General features: G+C 38.2%; 1 protein-coding gene across 1 annotated transcript in view; it reads left to right on the forward strand.

Moving 5' to 3' along the window:
• The first annotated feature begins 262 nt into the window (after positions 1-262).
• Positions 263-19,995, forward strand: part of LOC128639738 (cell division cycle and apoptosis regulator protein 1) — an 81,052-nt gene continuing 61,319 nt past the window's right edge. Inside the window, exon 1 of the mRNA XM_053691858.1 lies at positions 263-598. Coding sequence (XP_053547833.1) covers positions 413-598 — 186 coding nt within the window. The 5' untranslated portion in view covers positions 263-412. The remainder of the gene's footprint in view (positions 599-19,995) is intronic.

A 19,995-nucleotide genomic window follows, 5' to 3' on the forward strand; every position in this document is an offset into this window, starting at 1 on the left:
CAAATGTTTGTTTACACATCAGGATGAGATCTAGTTTTATATAACTGTGGGATAGAAGCCACTTACGTAACCTCTATAACGTCTCACAGTTTTCTGTTGTGTGATGCCGGTTATAAATAACGTGTGGCTGTCATTGTCTAGCTATGACATTTGAGCAGGTTTTTGAAGGTACAGCATGGACCTTATATACAACAACATAACTGACTTCCTTGTTCTCTAAAGTTGATACGTTATCGGCTAAAGGGTCACGTTAATTCATATCTATGTGGCTGTTCTGTGCTGTCCCTGGGGTTATTGGTCACTTCTTTACAACATAAGGGGTTGATTTCCCTGTTACTGCACATTACTTCATTGCCTCTGTGATGCACAAGACAATAGCACATAGTGACCCTGCAACTATCTCCCGTTGCTAATGTTGTTGATGCCCCACAGATCACCCTGGGACAGTATTAAACAGGTGATACAAGGACTGCATGGGTGTTGTGTGCTGTTTTGTGTTGCAGATCGTGAGGATGATGATGATGACTCCAGCAATAAGGATAAACGTGATGACAAGAGAGAGGGACGCAGGTACAAGGGACGTGTGTGCAAGGACAAGGTGGGTGTAATCAGCAAGCGCCTCCCCCTACCGCTGTGTATAGACCCACAGACCTGCAACCGCTAACAACAATCTTCATTGTCACATTAGTATACTCCATGCACAATATTCACCAACAACCAGAGCAATAGACCCAGGCCCATACAGTATATGTGTGTGTGTATATATATATATATATATATCTGTATGTATGTGTATATGTATGTGTGAGTGTTTGTGTGTTTATATATATATATATATATATATATATATATATATATTAGTGACGTGCGGTCAAGTAAGAGGCTGGTGAGGCACTTGCTATGATATGCCCCACAAACCCATATATGAACCCAATAGATGTAGCTTTAATATACAATTAATTTAGCAGGTTGCACAAGGGCAATTAGCATTATTTACAACACATGCATACAGGTAAGAAACTAATTAAATTAAATTATGATTATATTATAGGCAACATTTTGCAGTTCCACTATTTATACTCATTGAAGACAAATGAAAAAATAGGATGCATGGTCTTACCTTCCCAGAGGCAGATCTTCTTTATTCATTTTATGTGATGAGATTTAATTTTTTCCCTTTGAATTGAAATATAAAAATTAGACAGACAGTTACACTAAAACATTTATTCTCAACTGCTGTCCTCAAGTACCCCCAACAGGGCTGGTTTTTATTATAGATCATGTGCACAGTTGAAATAATCAATTTATGGGTGAGAGACCATGTTAGTAACCATGGTGTTACTGCTCAGCTGATTACTTCACCTTTGCACTGGTTCCGCTATAATAAAACCCTAGCCTGTTTGTGGTACTTGAGGACCGTGGTTGAGAAACACTGCACTAGAGCACCAGCTCATCTGCAACATGTTGATTACCTGCAGAATAAAGCATTTTTTTAAAGTTGGCTAATATTGCATCAGCTGAAAATTGTACTTCAAAATAGATTCTGATAAATAAAGCTCTTTAATAAATAACATGGTTTTAACAAATTCTAACAGGGGGTGTGTATTAAACTTGGAAAGGCAAACTTGATATTTTTGCACTGCAGACAGACAGAGACAGGCATGCTGTAGTTTCACTTGAGTTGGACCTACAGTTTCATTTATAAATTAAGTCCATTCTCCGGCCTTTCACAACAAAGTTGTCAATGATTTTGTTGTAAAACTGCTCTGGATTTGTTTCTCTTAATTTTAAAAGTCTTGGCGTCTCTATGGACAACAGTGCCAGTGATTACAGTCTGCCTTGGTCCGTACGGTTCCTGCTATGTGTTTTAATCTGCATTAATGCAGAAAAAGATCGTTCAACAGAGGCTGTTGTAGCTAGAATTGTGAGCATCAGCTTAAATAATTTTACTGCCTCTGGAAGACCCCTCAGCAGATCATTTGCGGCCACAAAGTTGAGGAGTTCTAATGGTGATTTGCATTCATTCCTCACTCTTTCCGTGCTGTATAAACCCACCAAATCACACTTGAGTCTAAGGAAGTCAAAGTGCTTTCCATATTTTGAAAGGGTTTGCAGTTTGGTGTCATCAAAATTTTCTGACATGTCTTTCGTTTTTGTGCAGTCCACCAAACTCAGTAATGCAAGGTCATCAAAGTGTTCAAACCGAGCTTTCATCTGAACACTGACATTGTCCAGAATATTAAAATATAACCTCCTCCTAGTATCTTTAATATGATCTTTGCTTCTCTGGTTTTCTTTGAGGTCAAGTCTGACACGTTTTTCCTCAAATCGTTCATAGAATGCATCAAAGTCTTCTCTCCGACGTTGCAGAAATGACATTGTGTCACAAATTTGATCACAACAGAATGCAATATCCATGACTCTATTCTGAAGTATTCGAAAGAGTATATCGTTTTTTTTTTAAATATCCTCATATGCCATTAGTAGGAAGCAGGTTGATGCTTTACTCAGCCATGTATCAAATCCATCAGCCATTACTGTGGTGTCAGAATCCCATTCTCTCTCATTTTCGCTTATAATATCGAACATAGCACGCAGATCTGTTTGGTACATGTTGACCGTCTGCACTAGTTTTGAATTTGTACTCCATCTGGTGGGTACTGCTATTGGCAAACGCTTCTTTACAACATCGTCCAGTAGGTGGACGCGCTTGGTAGATTGATTGAAAAAAGAGGTAAGTTTTTCAAGTTTTGCAAAAAAAACCTGTACACTCAGGTATACTTTTTGCTGAATTTGAGAGCACCAGGTTCAATTTGTGGGCATAACAATGTATAAACATGGCTTCTGGAATTTTTTCTTTGATCTTGCACCCCATTAAGATCTGATGCTATCACAGCAGCTTCATCGTAAGTCTGAGCTACCAGCTTTTCCATACAATTGTATTTCTCCAATACTCCAAATATATAATTAGTAATAGATGGTGTTCGTCTGTCAATCTCTTCATCAAATCCTAAGAACGCCTCCTTCACCTCAAAAGTCCCCTCACTGCGCATCACATAACGGAAAGTTACAGAGATCTGGCATTTGTTTGTTGCATTTGTTGTCTCATCTACTTCAACAGCAACAAATGTGGCTGCATCAATCTCCTTTTTTATGTCATCTCTAATGACATCAGCGACTGCTTCAATCAAATCGTTTTGTATAAACCAGAAAAAACTGTGGATGTCTTCAAATATTTTGCTAACTTTTCATTACCCTCTGCTCGAAAATAGACCGTCTCCACATAGTTGCAACTATTGTAAGAGTTAGCACCTTCATCGTTCCCACAAAATGCTAATTCCAGTTTTGCTAGGTATATGGCGGTATCAATAAGGTGTTTTAAAATGTCACGGTTTTCTTTAACTTTAGCATTGTGGTTGCTAATTTCTAATCGCAGCTGTTCGCTTAAAGCTGGATCTATCCTTGCAGTTCCAAACATTTTAAAAGCAATTAGGTTCTGGGTGTGAGTGATTGCTCATGTTTATTGAGGCCCCTGAATACATTTTTCAAATCTGCAAATCCTGTTTTTGTCCAAGCGTTGTCGGTAGTGGAGAACAGAAGGCATGGATAGCAGTAAAGGCGATTATTTGTTGCACAGCCACACAGCCAGTCTATTCTCTGGTACCACTCTGGTTTGAAAAGATCTTGTTATATTCTTTTGTTGCTGAAGTAGGCCCTTCAGCTCAGGCATTGATCTTCCATTATTTAGCACTTGCATCTTAGCTTGAAAGTTAAGTCTGTAAAAATTCCTGAAATCCTCCATATTTCTAAAGACTTAAAACTGTAAACCTGGAAAGAGAGAAAAAGAGAAAAATTAGAGGGAGCGAAAAATAGAAAAACAAAAGTAAATCAAAACCTTAAAAAAAATACAGATTGTATAAAAACAGCAAATAACTTACTTTTTGTATAATGAGCACTTAGAAATTCTCAGTGTAGCCATGTCCTTAGTGTGATGTGAGAGCTGACATCGTAGCCATGTCCTTAGTGAGATGTGAGAGCTGACATCGTAGCCATGTCCTTAGTGTGATGTGAGAGCTGACATCATAGCCATGTCCTTAGTGTGATGTGAGAGCTGACATCGTAGCCATGTCCTTAGTGAGATGTGAGAGCTGACATCGTAGCTATGTCCTTAGTGTGATGTGAGAGCTGACATCGTAGCTATGTCCTTAGTGTGATGTGAGAGCTGACATCGTAGCCATGTTCTTAGTGAGATGTGAGAGCTGACATCGTAGCTATGTCCTTAGTGTGATGTGAAAGCTGACATCATAGCCATGTCCTTAGTGTGATGTGAGAGCTGACATCGTAGCTATGTCCTTAGTGTGATGTGAGAGCTGACATCGTAGCTATGTCCTTAGTGTGATGTGAGAGCTGACATCGTAGCCATGTCCTTAGTGAGATGTGAGAGCTGACATCGTAGCTATGTCCTTAGTGTGATGTGAGAGCTGACATCGTAGCCATGTCCTTAGTGAGATGTGAGAGCTGACATCGTAGCTATGTCCTTAGTGTGATGTGAGAGCTGACATCATAGCCATGTCCTTAGTGTGATGTGAGAGCTGACATCGTAGCTATGTCCTTAGTGTGATGTGAGAGCTGACATCATAGCCATGTCCTTAGTGTGATGTGAGAGCTGACATCGTAGCCATGTCCTTAGTGTGATATGAGAGCTGACATCATAGCCATATCCTTAGTGTGATATGAGAGCTGACATCATAGCCATATCCTTAGTGTGATATGAGAGATGACATCTCAGTGTAGCCATGTCCTTAGTGAGATGTGAGAGCTGACATCGTAGCTATGTCCTTAGTGTGATGTGAGAGCTGACATCGTAGCCATGTCCTTAGTGAGATGTGAGAGCTGACATCGTAGCTATGTCCTTAGTGTGATGTGAGAGCTGACATCGTAGCCATGTCCTTAGTGAGATGTGAGAGCTGACATCGTAGCTATGTCCTTAGTGTGATGTGAGAGCTGACATCATAGCCATGTCCTTAGTGTGATGTGAGAGCTGACATCGTAGCTATGTCCTTAGTGTGATGTGAGAGCTGACATCATAGCCATGTCCTTAGTGTGATGTGAGAGCTGACATCGTAGCCATGTCCTTAGTGTGATATGAGAGCTGACATCATAGCCATATCCTTAGTGTGATATGAGAGCTGACATCATAGCCATATCCTTAGTGTGATATGAGAGATGACATCTCAGTGTAGCCATGTCCTTAGTGTGATGTGAGAGCTGACATCGTAGCCATGTCCTTAGTGTGATATGAGAGCTGACATCATAGCCATGTCCTTAGTGTGATGTGAGAGCTGACATCATAGCCATGTCCTTAGTGTGATATGAGAGCTGACATCATAGCCATGTCCTTAGTGTGATATGAGAGCTGACATCATAGCCATGTCCTTAGTGTGATATGAGAGCTGACATCATAGCCATATCCTTAGTGTGATATGAGAGATGACATCTCAGTGTAGCCATGTAATTAGTGTGATGTGAGAGCTGTCATCTCAGTGTAGCCATGTCCTTAGTGTGATGTGAGAGCTGACATCGTAGCCATGTCCTTAGTGTGATGTGAGAGCTGACATCGTAGCCATGTCCTTAGTGTGATATGAGAGCTGACATCATAGCCATGTCCTTAGTGTGATGTGAGAGCTGACATCATAGTCATGTCCTTAGTGTGATATGAGAGTTGACATCATAGCCATGTCCTTAGTGTGATATGAGAGATTACATCTCAGTGTAGCCATGTCCTTAGTGTGATATGAGAGATGACATCTCAGTGTAGCCATGTCCTTAGTGTGATGTGAGAGCTGTCATCTCAGTGTAGCCATGTCCTTAGTGTGATATGAGAGCTGACATCGTAGCCATGTCCTTAGTGTGATATGAGAGATGACATTGTGACAATGTCCTTAGTGTGATATGAGAGATGACATCTTAGCCATGTCCTTAGTGTGATATGAGAGCTGACATTGTAGCCATGTCCTTAGTGTGATATGAGAGATGACATCGTAGCCATGTCCTTAGTGTGATATGAGAGCTGACATCATAGCCATGTCCTTAGTGTGATATGAGAGATGACATCATAGCCATGTCCTTAGTGTGATATGAGAGATGACATCTCAGTGTAGCCATGTCCTTAGTGTGATGTGAGAGCTGACATCGTAGCCATGTCCTTAGTGTGATATGAGAGCTGACATCATAGCCATGTCCTTAGTGTGATATGAGAGCTGACATCGTAGCCATGTCCTTAGTGTGATATGAGAGCTGACATCATAGCCATGTCCTTAGTGTGATATGAGAGCTGACATCATAGCCATGTCCTTAGTGTGATGTGAGAGCTGACATCGTAGCCATGTCCTTACTGTGATATGAGAGCTGACATCGTAGCTATGTCCTTAGTGTGATATGAGAGATGACATCGTAGCCATGTCCTTAGTGTGATGTGAGAGCTGACATCGTAGCCATGTCCTTAGTGTGATATGAGAGCTGACATCGTAGCCATGTCCTTAGTGTGATATGAGAGCTGACATCGTAGCCATGTCCTTAGTGTGATATGAGAGCTGACATCGTAGCCATATCCTTAGTGTGATATGAGAGCTGTCATTTCAGTGTAGCCATGTCCTTACTGTGATATGAGAGCTGACATCGTAGCCATGTTCTTAGTGTGATATGAGAGATGACATCGTAGCCATGTCCTTAGTGTGATGTGAGAGCTGACATCGTAGCCATGTTCTTAGTGTGATGTGAGAGCTGACATCGTAGCCATGTTCTTAGTGTGATATGAGAGATGACATTGTAGCCATGTCCTTAGTGTAATATGAGAGCTGACATCGTAGCCATGTCCTTAGTGTGATATGAGAGCTGACATCGTAGCCATGTCCTTAGTGTAATATGAGAGCTGACATCGTAGCCATGTCCTTAGTGTGATATGAGAGCTGACATCGTAGCCATGTCCTTAGTGTGATATGAGAGCTGACATCGTAGCCATGTCCTTAGTGTGATATGAGAGATGACATCTTAGCCATGTCCTTAGTGTGATATGAGGATGACATCGTAGCCATGTCCTTAGTGTGATATGAGAGCTGACATCGTAGCCATGTCCTTACTGAGATATGAGAGATGACATCATAGCCATGTCCTTAGTGTGATATGAGAGATGACATCTTAGCCATGTCCTTAGTGTGATATGAGGATGACATCGTAGCCATGTCCTTAGTGTGATGTGAGAGATGACATCTTAGCCATGTCCTTAGTGTGATATGAGGATGACATCTTAGCCATGTCCTTAGTGTGATGTGAGAGATGACATCTTAGCCATGTCCTTAGTGTGATATGAGGATGACATCGTAGCCATGTCCTTAGTGTGATATGAGAGCTGACATCGTAGCCATGTCCTTAGTGTGATATGAGAGCTGACATCGTAGCCATGTCCTTAGTGTGATATGAGAGCTGACATCATAGCCATATCCTTAGTGTGATATGAGAGCTGACATCATAGCCATGTCCTTAGTGTGATATGAGAGATGACATCGTAGCCATGTTCTTAGTGTGATATGAGAGATGACATCGTAGCTATGTCCTTAGTGTGATATGAGAGATGACATCTTAGCCATGTCCTTAGTGTGATATGAGGATGACATCGTAGCCATGTCCTTACTGAGATATGAGAGATGACATCATAGCCATGTCCTTAGTGTGATATGAGAGATGACATCTTAGCCATGTCCTTAGTGTGATATGAGGATGACATCGTAGCCATGTCCTTAGTGTGATGTGAGAGATGACATCTTAGCCATGTCCTTAGTGTGATGTGAGAGATGACATCTTAGCCATGTCCTTAGTGTGATGTGAGAGATGACATCTTAGCCATGTCCTTAGTGTGATATGAGGATGACATCGTAGCCATGTCCTTAGTGTGATATGAGAGCTGACATCGTAGCCATGTTCTTAGTGTAATATGAGAGCTGACATCGTAGCCATGTCCTTAGTGTGATATGAGGATGACATCGTAGCCATGTCCTTAGTGTGATATGAGAGCTGACATCGTAGCCATGTCCTTAGTGTGATATGAGAGCTGACATCATAGCCATATCCTTAGTGTGATATGAGAGCTGACATCATAGCCATGTCCTTAGTGTGATATGAGAGATGACATCGTAGCCATGTTCTTAGTGTGATATGAGGATGACATCGTAGCCATGTCCTTAGTGTGATATGAGGATGACATCGTAGCCATGTCCTTAGTGTGATATGAGAGCTGACATCGTAGCCATGTCCTTAGTGTGATATGAGAGCTGACATCATAGCCATGTCCTTAGTGTGATATGAGGATGACATCATAGCCATGTCCTTAGTGTGATTTTTGAGATGACATCGTAGCCATGTCCTTAGTGTAATATGAGAGATGACATCTTTAAACTGGAGTGAGATTCTTATGAAACCCAAACTTTATGCTCAGGATGCAAACTGAGCATGCAATGCTACATGAATGTATAATTTATTTTATAAAAATTGCTGCGTTCTGTTAGTATCCTTTGTTGAAGGAACAGATTTGCTCTACTGGGTGCTAGCTGAACACCCCAGGTTAGACAATGACAACAAGAGGTATTTAAGTATAAAGAGTTTTGCAGGAGTTATCCACTAAAAATAAATAACAGCTATGTGTCAGGTTAAGCCTTGAGAAGTCATCAAGGGGAATTCCATGTTCTGTAAATTAGAAATAGCTAAAAATTCAGTGACAAGTTACATGAGAAAGAGGACAAAATAAATAATGAACATATATTGCAAAGTTGTTTCATTATTCATAACTATGAAGGAATTCATTTCTGTAGCTCTTTCTGAAGAATGTCAGAAAAAAATCTGACTTTGACCTGTCATGGCACTCCAGAGTGTGTAAATGTATCAATGTGTAAATGTATAATTGTGTAAATGTATAAATGTGTAAATGTATAAATGTGTAAATGTGTGTATGTATAAATGTATAAATGTGTAAATGTGTGTATGTATAAATGTGTAAATGTATAAATGTGTAAATGTGTGTATGTATAAATGTGTAAATGTGTAAATGTATAAATGTATAAATGTGTAAATGTGTGTATGTATAAATGTGTAAATGTATAAATGTGTAAATGTGTAAATGTATAAATGTGTAAATGTGTAAATGTATAAATGTGTAAATGTATAAATGTGTAAATGTATAAATGTGTAAATGTGTAAATGTATAAATGTGTAAATGTATAAATGTGTAAATGTATAAATGTGTAAATGTATAAATGTATAAATGAGTAAAGGTATAAATGAGTAAAGGTATAAATGTATAAATGAGTAAATGTATAAATGAGTAAATGTGTGTATGTATAAATGTGTAAATGTGTAACTGTATAAATGTGTAAATGTATAAATATGTAAATGTGTAAATGTATAAATGTGTAAATGTGTAAATGTATAAATGTGTAAATGTATAAATGAGTAAAGGTATAAATGAGTAAAGGTATAAATATATAAATGTGTAAATGTATAAATGTGTAAATGTATAAATGTGTAAATGTATAAATGTGTAAATGTATAAATGTATAAATGTGTAAATGTGTAAATGTATAAATGTATAAATGTGTAAATGTATAAATGTGTAAATGCGTAAATGTATAAATGTGTAAATGTATAAATGAGTAAAGGTATAAATGAGTAAAGGTATAAATGTGTAAATGTATAAATGAGTAAATGTATAAATGAGTAAATGTGTAAATGTATAAATGAGTAAATGTGTAAATGTGTGTATGTATAAATGTGTAAATGTGTGTATGTGTAAATGTATAAATGTGTAAATGTATAAATGAGTAAATGTATAAATGTGTAAATGTATAAATGTGTAAATGTGTAAATGTATAAATGTGTAAATGTATAAATGTGTAAATGTATAAATGAGTAAATGTGTAAATGTGTAAATGTGTAAATGTGTAAATGTGTAAATGTATAAATGAGTAAATGTATAAATGTGTAAATGTATAAATGTGTAAATGTATAAATGAGTAAATGTGTAAATGTGTAAATGTATAAATGTGTAAATGTATAAATGAGTAAATGTGTAAATGTATAAATGTGTAAATGTGTAAATGTATAAATGTGTAAATGTATAAATGTGTAAATGTGTAAATGTATAAATGAGTAAATGTGTAAATGTGTGCAGTACAGATTTCCAGGCTGGTGTAGTTTAAGAAAAGGAAACCTTGATTTCACTCCAGCCATTAGCCTATTTTCTGTGAATAGCTTTGTATTAGTTAATTACCTGCCACTAGATGTGCTAGCTAGCAAGAACAGAAGTTGTAGTAATATAGCTATTTAAAATGAATATGAAAATACACAAGCGAAGCATAAAATCCCAATTCCTAAGATTATAACGTTGTTACGCCTAATAAACCTAAATGTACCATTGAATAATAAATAAGTGCATTTAGTGTTTTTTTACCCAGAACTTGATAATAGACATATTCATGACACTAAGGCTTTTCCTCTAATATGATAAAACACTGACTGCTGCTATAATATTCAGTAAATGTAATGGTCAACTGTTTAGTATTTATATTATCAGCATCCACTCAATGCAGTAGAATTACATAATAAAAAGAGTTCAGTGGTGCAAGATTTGTTTCGGCCCTCCACCAATACTCCAAGTAAAAGACAGTACACTACCAACTAGTACCAAGTAAAAGACAGTACACTATCAATTAGTACCAAGTAAAGACAGTACACTACCAACTAGTACCAAGTAAAAGACGGTACACTACCAACTAGTACCAAGTAAAAGACAGTACACTAGCAACTAGTACCAAGTAAAAGACAGTACACTAGCAACTAGTACCAAGTAAAAGACAGTACACTAGCAATTAGTACCAAGTAAAAGACAGTACACTACCAACTAGTACCAAGTAAAAGACAGTACACTACCAACTAGTACCAAGTAAAAGACAGTACACTACCAACTAGCACCAAGTAAAAGACAGTACACTACCAAGTAAAAGACAGTACACTACCAACTAGCACCAAGTAAAAGACAGTACACTACCAACTAGTACCAAGTAAAAGACAGTACACTACCAACTAGCACCAAGCAAAAGACAGTACGCTACCAACTAGTACCAAGTAAAAGACAGTACACTACCAACTAGTACCAAGAAAAATACAGTACACTACCAACTAGTACCAAGTAAAGACAGTACACTAGCAACTAGTACCAAGTAAAAGACGGTACACTAGCAACTAGTACCAAGTAAAAGACAGTACACTAGCAACTAGTACCAAGTAAAAGACAGTACACTAGCAATTAGTACCAAGTAAAGACAGTACACTACCAACTAGTACCAAGTAATAGACAGTACACTACCAACTAGCACCAAGTAAAATACAGTACACTACCAACTAGTACCAAGTAAAAGACGGTACACTAGCAACTAGTACCAAGTAAAAGACAGTACACTAGCAACTAGTACCAAGTAAAAGACAGTACACTAGCAATTAGTACCAAGTAAAGACAGTACACTACCAACTAGTACCAAGTAAAAGACAGTACACTACCAACTAGCACCAAGTAAAATACAGTACACTACCAACTAGTACCAAGTAATAGACAGTACACTACCAACTAGTACCAAGCAAAATGAATTAATTCGCTAGATTAGGTTTTTATAGTGCAACTCCTACCCTTAACTTAAGCCCCGCCCACGTCCCCAGCCGGCTTCATGGTTTTAGAAACCCTCATACTGTAATTAAAATGGAAGATGTTTCCCTATGGGTCGTAACAATGAATATTATTTATGCACATTATTTTTATTATTATATATCTTGAAGTCATCAGGACTAGTCTCAGGTATATTAATTTAAAATAAAAGTAATGTGCACAAATAAAAAAACAAAAGGGACCAAAAGCTCATAAATCATTACATAACTATTAGTTGTGCACGTTATTTTTTATTATAATATACCTTGAAAAAGCTACTTGTCCAAGGGACTAAAGCGGGGGCCCAATCTACTTGTCCCTTGTGATGATTCGCAAAATAATAACCAAAACTTATATCTTGGACTACAATTCCCATTCTGCCAAATCACTAATCAGCATGGCTTTACTTTGTTTAGAGCTTTTTGCTTCTACTAAAACAAATATATAAATAAAGGATTTAAAGCTTTTTATCTCATTCTCAGCATACACGGCATGATTTAAAAAAACAAACTAATAGACTGTTTAATTGGCAAATTTCATAAAGATTACTGAAAATGTTTTTTTGCAGCTAATTATGTTGATGAGATACAAAAATGTTTTTTAGGTAATTAATTTACTTACATATTCCAGCAGTTCTAGTCACTGGTGATTTGTGATAAGGACACAGCGAGGGCTTTTCCTCTAATATGATAAAACACTGACTGCTGCTATAATATTCAGTAAATGTAATGGTCAAGTGTTTAGTATTTATATTATCAGCATCCACTCAATGCAGTAGAATTACATAATAAAAAGAGTTCAGTGGTGCAAGATTTGTTTCGGCCCTCCACCAATACTCCAAGTAAAAGACAGTACACTACCAACTAGTACCAAGTAAAAGACAGTACACTATCAATTAGTACCAAGTAAAGACAGTACACTACCAACTAGTACCAAGTAAAAGACGGTACACTACCAACTAGTACCAAGTAAAAGACAGTACACTAGCAACTAGTACCAAGTAAAAGACAGTACACTAGCAATTAGTACCAAGTAAAAGACAGTACACTACCAACTAGTACCAAGTAAAAGACAGTACACTACCAACTAGTACCAAGTAAAAGACAGTACACTACCAACTAGCACCAAGTAAAAGACAGTACACTACCAAGTAAAAGACAGTACACTACCAACTAGCACCAAGTAAAAGACAGTACACTACCAACTAGTACCAAGTAAAAGACAGTACACTACCAACTAGCACCAAGCAAAAGACAGTACGCTACCAACTAGTACCAAGTAAAAGACAGTACACTACCAACTAGTACCAAGAAAAATACAGTACACTACCAACTAGTACCAAGTAAAGACAGTACACTAGCAACTAGTACCAAGTAAAAGACGGTACACTAGCAACTAGTACCAAGTAAAAGACAGTACACTAGCAACTAGTACCAAGTAAAAGACAGTACACTAGCAATTAGTACCAAGTAAAGACAGTACACTACCAACTAGTACCAAGTAAAAGACAGTACACTACCAACTAGCACCAAGTAAAATACAGTACACTACCAACTAGTACCAAGTAATAGACAGTACACTACCAACTAGTACCAAGTAAAAGACAGTACACTACCAACTAGTACCAAGAAAAATACAGTACACTACCAACTAGTACCAAGTAAAGACAGTACACTAGCAACTAGTACCAAGTAAAAGACGGTACACTAGCAACTAGTACCAAGTAAAAGACAGTACACTAGCAACTAGTACCAAGTAAAAGACAGTACACTAGCAATTAGTACCAAGTAAAGACAGTACACTACCAACTAGTACCAAGTAAAAGACAGTACACTACCAACTAGCACCAAGTAAAATACAGTACACTACCAACTAGTACCAAGTAATAGACAGTACACTACCAACTAGTACCAAGCAAAATGAATTAATTCGCTAGATTAGGTTTTTATAGTGCAACTCCTACCCTTAACTTAAGCCCCGCCCACGTCCCCAGCCGGCTTCATGGTTTTAGAAACCCTCATACTGTAATTAAAATGGAAGATGTTTCCCTATGGGTCGTAACAATGAATATTATTTATGCACATTATTTTTATTATTATATATCTTGAAGTCATCAGGACTAGTCTCAGGTATATTAATTTAAAATAAAAGTAATGTGCACAAATAAAAAAACAAAAGGGACCAAAAGCTCATAAATCATTACATAACTATTAGTTGTGCACGTTATTTTTTATTATAATATACCTTGAAAAAGCTACTTGTCCAAGGGACTAAAGCGGGGGCCCAATCTACTTGTCCCTTGTGATGATTCGCAAAATAATAACCAAAACTTATATCTTGGACTACAATTCCCATTCTGCCAAATCACTAATCAGCATGGCTTTACTTTGTTTAGAGCTTTTTGCTTCTACTAAAACAAATATATAAATAAAGGATTTAAAGCTTTTTATCTCATTCTCAGCATACACGGCATGATTTAAAAAAACAAACTAATAGACTGTTTAATTGCCAAATTTCATAAAGATTACTGAAAATGTTTTTTTGCAGCTAATTATGTTGATGAGATACAAAAATGTTTTTTAGGTAATTAATTTACTTACATATTCCAGCAGTTTTAGTCACTGGTGATTTGTGATAAGGACACAGCGAGGGGACGGTCATTTTAATGCAGATAAGGAGCACGGCGTTTCTAATCGCTTGAACACATTTCTTCAGTGACTAGACTAGAACTGTTGAACATTTTAAGTCATTTGATTTCTTGCTAATCTATGAGCTGGAGGGGTAATGTTTCACAAACATTTTTTAATAATGCTGATTTTTTTTTATTTATTAAAGGGACATGATACCCAAAATTTTGCTTTCCTGATTCAGATAGAGAACACAATTTTAAACAGCATTTCAATTTTCTTCTATTATTTATTTAGCTTCATTCTTCAGATATTCTTAGTTGAAGAAATAGCAATGCACATGGGTGAGCCAATCACACGAGGCATCTATGTGCAGCCACCAATCAGCAGCTACTGAGCCTATTTAGCTATGCTTTCCATCAAAGAATATCAAGAGCATGAAGCAAATTAGATAATAGAAGTCAATTGGAATGGTGTTTAAAATTGCATGCTTTTTCTAAATCATGAAAGAAAAAAATGGGTTTCCTGTCCCTTTAAGGTTGTGAACAAATCATAACAATCAGGTTAAATGAAAAGTTACCAAAAGGTACATAGAAGTACACAATATGCTCACAGTCAGCAGAAATGAAAAATGTCAATAACAATATAACCTCAATACATATGGGAAGGGGACCCCCATTTTTTATTTATTTATATGATTAGAAACCCCTTAGACCATAATATAAAGTATACTATGAAATGATTTCCCCTTATGAAACATAAGAGCCAGTCATGGACTCATGACAGCAAAATGTCCTATTATTCAGAATTTCACACATGCAACCATCAAAATGATATAGGAACTAGATACTTAATTCTGCCTTTATGTGTGCTATTGCATTATTATGGTTTCAGTAATAATTTGCACACATTGAACATACAAAAAATATATACAGATCGCAAACTAAACAAAACAAACCCAAATTAAAAATCACATCTTTAAACAGAATAACCTTCATATATCAGTCTATATAAATAATGATCCACAGGCTTGCTTAGAGCCTTCGTGATTCTGTCAATGACCGCATTACAAGGTCCCAAGATTAAGTGAAATTTTATATGCACTCCGTGTCAAACGGACTCTGGTGCACATATCTCAAGTGCTCATCTACCCGTCCCCACACCACATCTTGGGCCACCATTATGGGTGGGTTCAATCACTTATGTGTCTAGAAAGGAACTGCTCAGAATTAGTAAATAGTGCTTATTCTGCAGTCTAACACACAAACTGATTCAAGCCCCAACAGAACGTTATAATCAGTCAAGGGAACAAATCCTTTTCGCATGTCAACGCCCTGGAGCAGGACTTGGCTTACCATTATTGGCATATTAAAGTAGCACCTCCTGTTACAGTGCTAAGGCCTATTAGACTTAAGTTAGTGGCCATCAAAGATCTGCTAAAAGTTACCTTCACAAATTTCTACAGGGGAACTGTCACGTTATTCAGTGGCACATCAGGCGATCCTCTGTACCCTAGTATGCTATTAGATGTCAGGAAGAGAGTGCTGTGATACATGTGACACTCACTTATAATAGGGCTAGCATGTGACTTCTCATTATATGCACAAAACTACATATAGTGTTTTACTTTGAAGAGTTAATAAGTTAGATTCCTGTTTTTGTTTCTCCCCTAATGCTTTGTCACTACAAACACTTTGAATACTTCTCTCTATATAGCGACTATGTGATCTAATACCATGTAAGCACACCATGTTCTCATCAGAATGCTGAAACGCTCTGATTGATTACTAGAGCCACTGCTCCTTGTGAATTTGCACTTTGTTTCTCCCTACACTGGTCTAACTGTTTCCATCCCCCCCCCCAATAGACATGCATAACTTCTAGTGTGGAGATCTGCTGAAGGGGTACCAGCTGGCAAGTATCCCAATGGATCGCCATGAGTAATGTGCAAGTTCAGAAAAGAATACTGATTATTATTTTTGAATTACATAATTATCTGCATGATTTTTCTTAATCAACTGAGCTTTGTGTGCTGTTTCACTTTGAGGGTTTCCAGTGTTTTCTATTACCGATCTTCTATCATTCTAGCATTTTTATTTTCAGTAAAACTCTTAGACTGATAGAAGATTGGTAAAAGAAAACGCTAGAAAACCTCAAAGTGAAACAGCACACAAAGTTCAGCTGATAAAATCATGCAGATAATTATGTCATTAAAAAAAAAAGCCGATTGCATAGATGCGCTCTTTCAGACTTTAAGCCAGGCCAGGGGGTCTCTCAGTTTTGATTCAGCCTTACCGGTATAGTAGGGCAGCAGCTGAAGATCATCAAGTAGGCTCCGAGTCCAGGCAGCAAGTCCAACTCCAAAGTAACTAAGTATGGTGCAGAGGGTATTTTTATCTATCTTTTGACTAGATGTTGATATATAAGTACTTCTAAAGCCTTATTTCTGCTCTTGCTTCTGGGTGCAGTAATTTTTGGATTAACCAACGATATTAAGTTAAATTTGGGAATAATTTAACGTTTTTTGTGCATTTTGGAAAAATTGTTCACTTTTTCTTTTCTTAAAGGCACAGTACACGTTTTTTCTAATGTTTATTTTATGCTATAAATAAGTGTTTAAACGACTTTTGTGGTATTACTAGTCTGTTCAACATGTCTGACATTGAGGTTTCTCATTGTTCTATGTGTTTAGAAGCTATTGTGCAACCCCCTCTAACATTGTGTAACTTTTGTACTGAAAGGGCTTTACAATGTAAAAAGCATATTTTAAATAAAGTAAGTGTGCCTAGGGATGATTCTCAGTCTGAAGAGAATCAGGATATGCCATCCAATTCTCCCCAAGTGTCACAACCTTTTATGCCCACACAAGCGACGCCTATTACTTCTAGTGCGTCTAATTCCTTTACTCTGCAGGAGATGGCTGCAGTTATGTAAACTACCCTTACAGAGGTATTGTCTAAATTACCAGTGTTGCAGGGTAAACGCAGTAGGTCAAGTATTAATGTAAATACTGAATCCTCTGATGCTTTATTAGCTATTTCCTATGTTCCCTCACAGTGCTCTGAGTTGGGGATCAGGGAATAACTTTCTGAGGGTGAAATTTCTGATTCAGGGAATGTTTTGCGTCAGACAGATTCGGATGCTATGTCATTTAAATTTAAGCTTGAACACCTCTGCCTGTTGCTTAGGGAGGTTTTAGCGATTCTGGATGATTGTGACCCTATTGTGATTCCTCCAGAGAAATTGTGTAAAATGGATAAATATTTGGAAGTACCTACTTACACTGATGTTTTTCCGGTTCAAAAGAGAATTTCGGAAATTATTAGAAAGGAATGGGATAGACCAGGTATACCGTTTTCTCCCCCTCCTAATTTTAAGAAAATGTTTCCCATATCAGATACCATTCAGGACTCATGGCAAACGGTCCCTAAGGTAGAGGGAGCTATATCTACCCTAGCTAAGCGTACTACTATACCCATTGAGGATAGTTGTGCTTTCAAAGACCCTATGGATAAGAAATTAGAGGGTCTTCTAAAGAGATTATTTGTTAATCAGGGGTTTCTTTTACAACCTACGGCTTGCATTGTTCCAGTAACTACTGCAGCAGATTTTTGGTTTGAGGCTCTAGAAGAGTCTCTTAAGGTTGAGACTCCATTAGATGACATCTTAGATAGAATTAAGGCTCTCAAGCTAGCTAATTCTTTTATTACTGATGCCGCTTTTCAAATTGCTAAATTAGCGGCAAAAAATGCAGGATTTGCTATTCTAGCACGTAGGGCATTGTGGCTCAAATCTTGGTCTGCTGATGTGTCATCAAAACATAAGCTTTTAGCTATTCCCTTTAAAGGTAAGACCCTTTTCGGGCCAGAATTGAAGGAAATCATTTCTGATATTACAGGAGGTAAAGGCCATGCCATACCTCAGGATGAACTGGAATAAGGGTAAACAATCCAAAAAGCCAGCTGCTGCTCCTAAAACAGCATGAAGGGGCGGCCCCCGATCCGGGACTGGATCTAGTAGGGGCAGACTCTCTTTCTTTGCTCAGGCTTGGGCAAGAGATGTTCAGGATCCCTGGGCACTAGAAATAGTGACCCACGGTTATCAATTGGAATTCAAGGACTTTCCCCCAAGAGGGAGATTTCATCTTTCAAAGTTATCTGCAAACCAGATAAAAAGAGAGACGTTCTTACGCTGTGTAAAAGATCTTTCTACTATGGGAGTAATTTGTCCAGTTCCAAAATTGGAACACGGACAGGGGTTTTACTCAAACCTATTTGTGGTTCCCAAAAAAGAGGGAACTTTCAGACCTATTTTAGATCTCAAGTGTCTAAACAAGTTTCTCAGAGTCCCATCGTTCAAGATGGAGACAATACGAACAATCTTACCAATGATCCAGGAGGGTCAATATATGACTACCGTGGATTTAAAGGATGCTTACCTTCATATTCCAATCCACAAGGATCATCATCGGTTTCTAAGGTTTGCCTTCTTGGACAAACATTATTAGTTCGTGGCTCTTCCTTTCAGGTTGGCCACAGCACCCAGAATTTTCACAAAGGTTCTAGGGTCTGTTTTGGCGGTTCTCAGACCGTGAGGAATAGCGGTGGTGCCTTATCTGGACGATATTCTGATTCAGGCGTCAACATATCATCTGACAAACTCTCACATGGACACAGTGTTGTCTTTTCTGAGAACCCACGGCTGGAAGGTGAACATAGAGAAGAGTTCACTTGTCCCACAGACAAGGGTTCCTTTCTTGGGAACTCTGATAGACTTGGTAGCCATGAAAATTTTTCTGACGGAGGTCAGAAAATCAAAGATTCTAAATACTTGCCGAGCACTTCAGTCCATTCCTTGGCCATCAGTGACTCAGTGTATGGAGGTAATTGGATTAATGGTAGCGGCAATGGACATCGTTCCGTTTGCTCGCTTTCATCTCAGATCACTGCAACTGTGCATGCTCGGACAGTGGAATGGGGATTATGCGGATTTATCTCCTCAGATAAATCTGGATCAAGAGACCAGAAACTCTCTTCTTTGATGGTTGTCGCCGGATCATCTGTCCCAAGGGACTTGTTTCCGCAGACCCTCGTGGGTGATAGTGACAACAGATGCCAGCCTTCTGGGCTGGGATGCAGTTTGGAACTCCCTGAAGGCTCAGGGTGTTTGGACTCAAGTGGAGTCTCTACTTCCAATCAATATTCTGGAAAAGAGAGCAATATTCAATGCGCTTCAGGCGTGGCCTCAGTTGGCTTCGGCCAAATTCATCAGATTCCAGTCGGACAACATCACGACTGTGGCATATATCAATCATCAGGGGGGAACAAGGAGTTCCTTAGCGATGATAGAGGTATCCAAGATAATCAGTTGGGCGGAGGCCCACTCTTGTCATCTGTCAGCGATCTACATCCCAGGAGTAGAGAAATGGGAAGCAGATTTTCTAAGTCGACAGACTTTTCATCCGGGGGAGTGGGAACATCACCCGGAGGTATTTGCCTCATTGATTCTCAGATGGGGCAGACCGGAATTGGATTTGATGGCATCTCGACAGAATGCCAAGCTTCCAAGATACGGATCACAGTCAAGGGATCCTCAGGCCGAACTGATAGATGCCTTGGCAGT

This window comes from Bombina bombina, chromosome 9, assembly GCF_027579735.1.
Source record: "Bombina bombina isolate aBomBom1 chromosome 9, aBomBom1.pri, whole genome shotgun sequence".
NCBI lineage: Eukaryota > Metazoa > Chordata > Amphibia > Anura > Bombinatoridae > Bombina > Bombina bombina.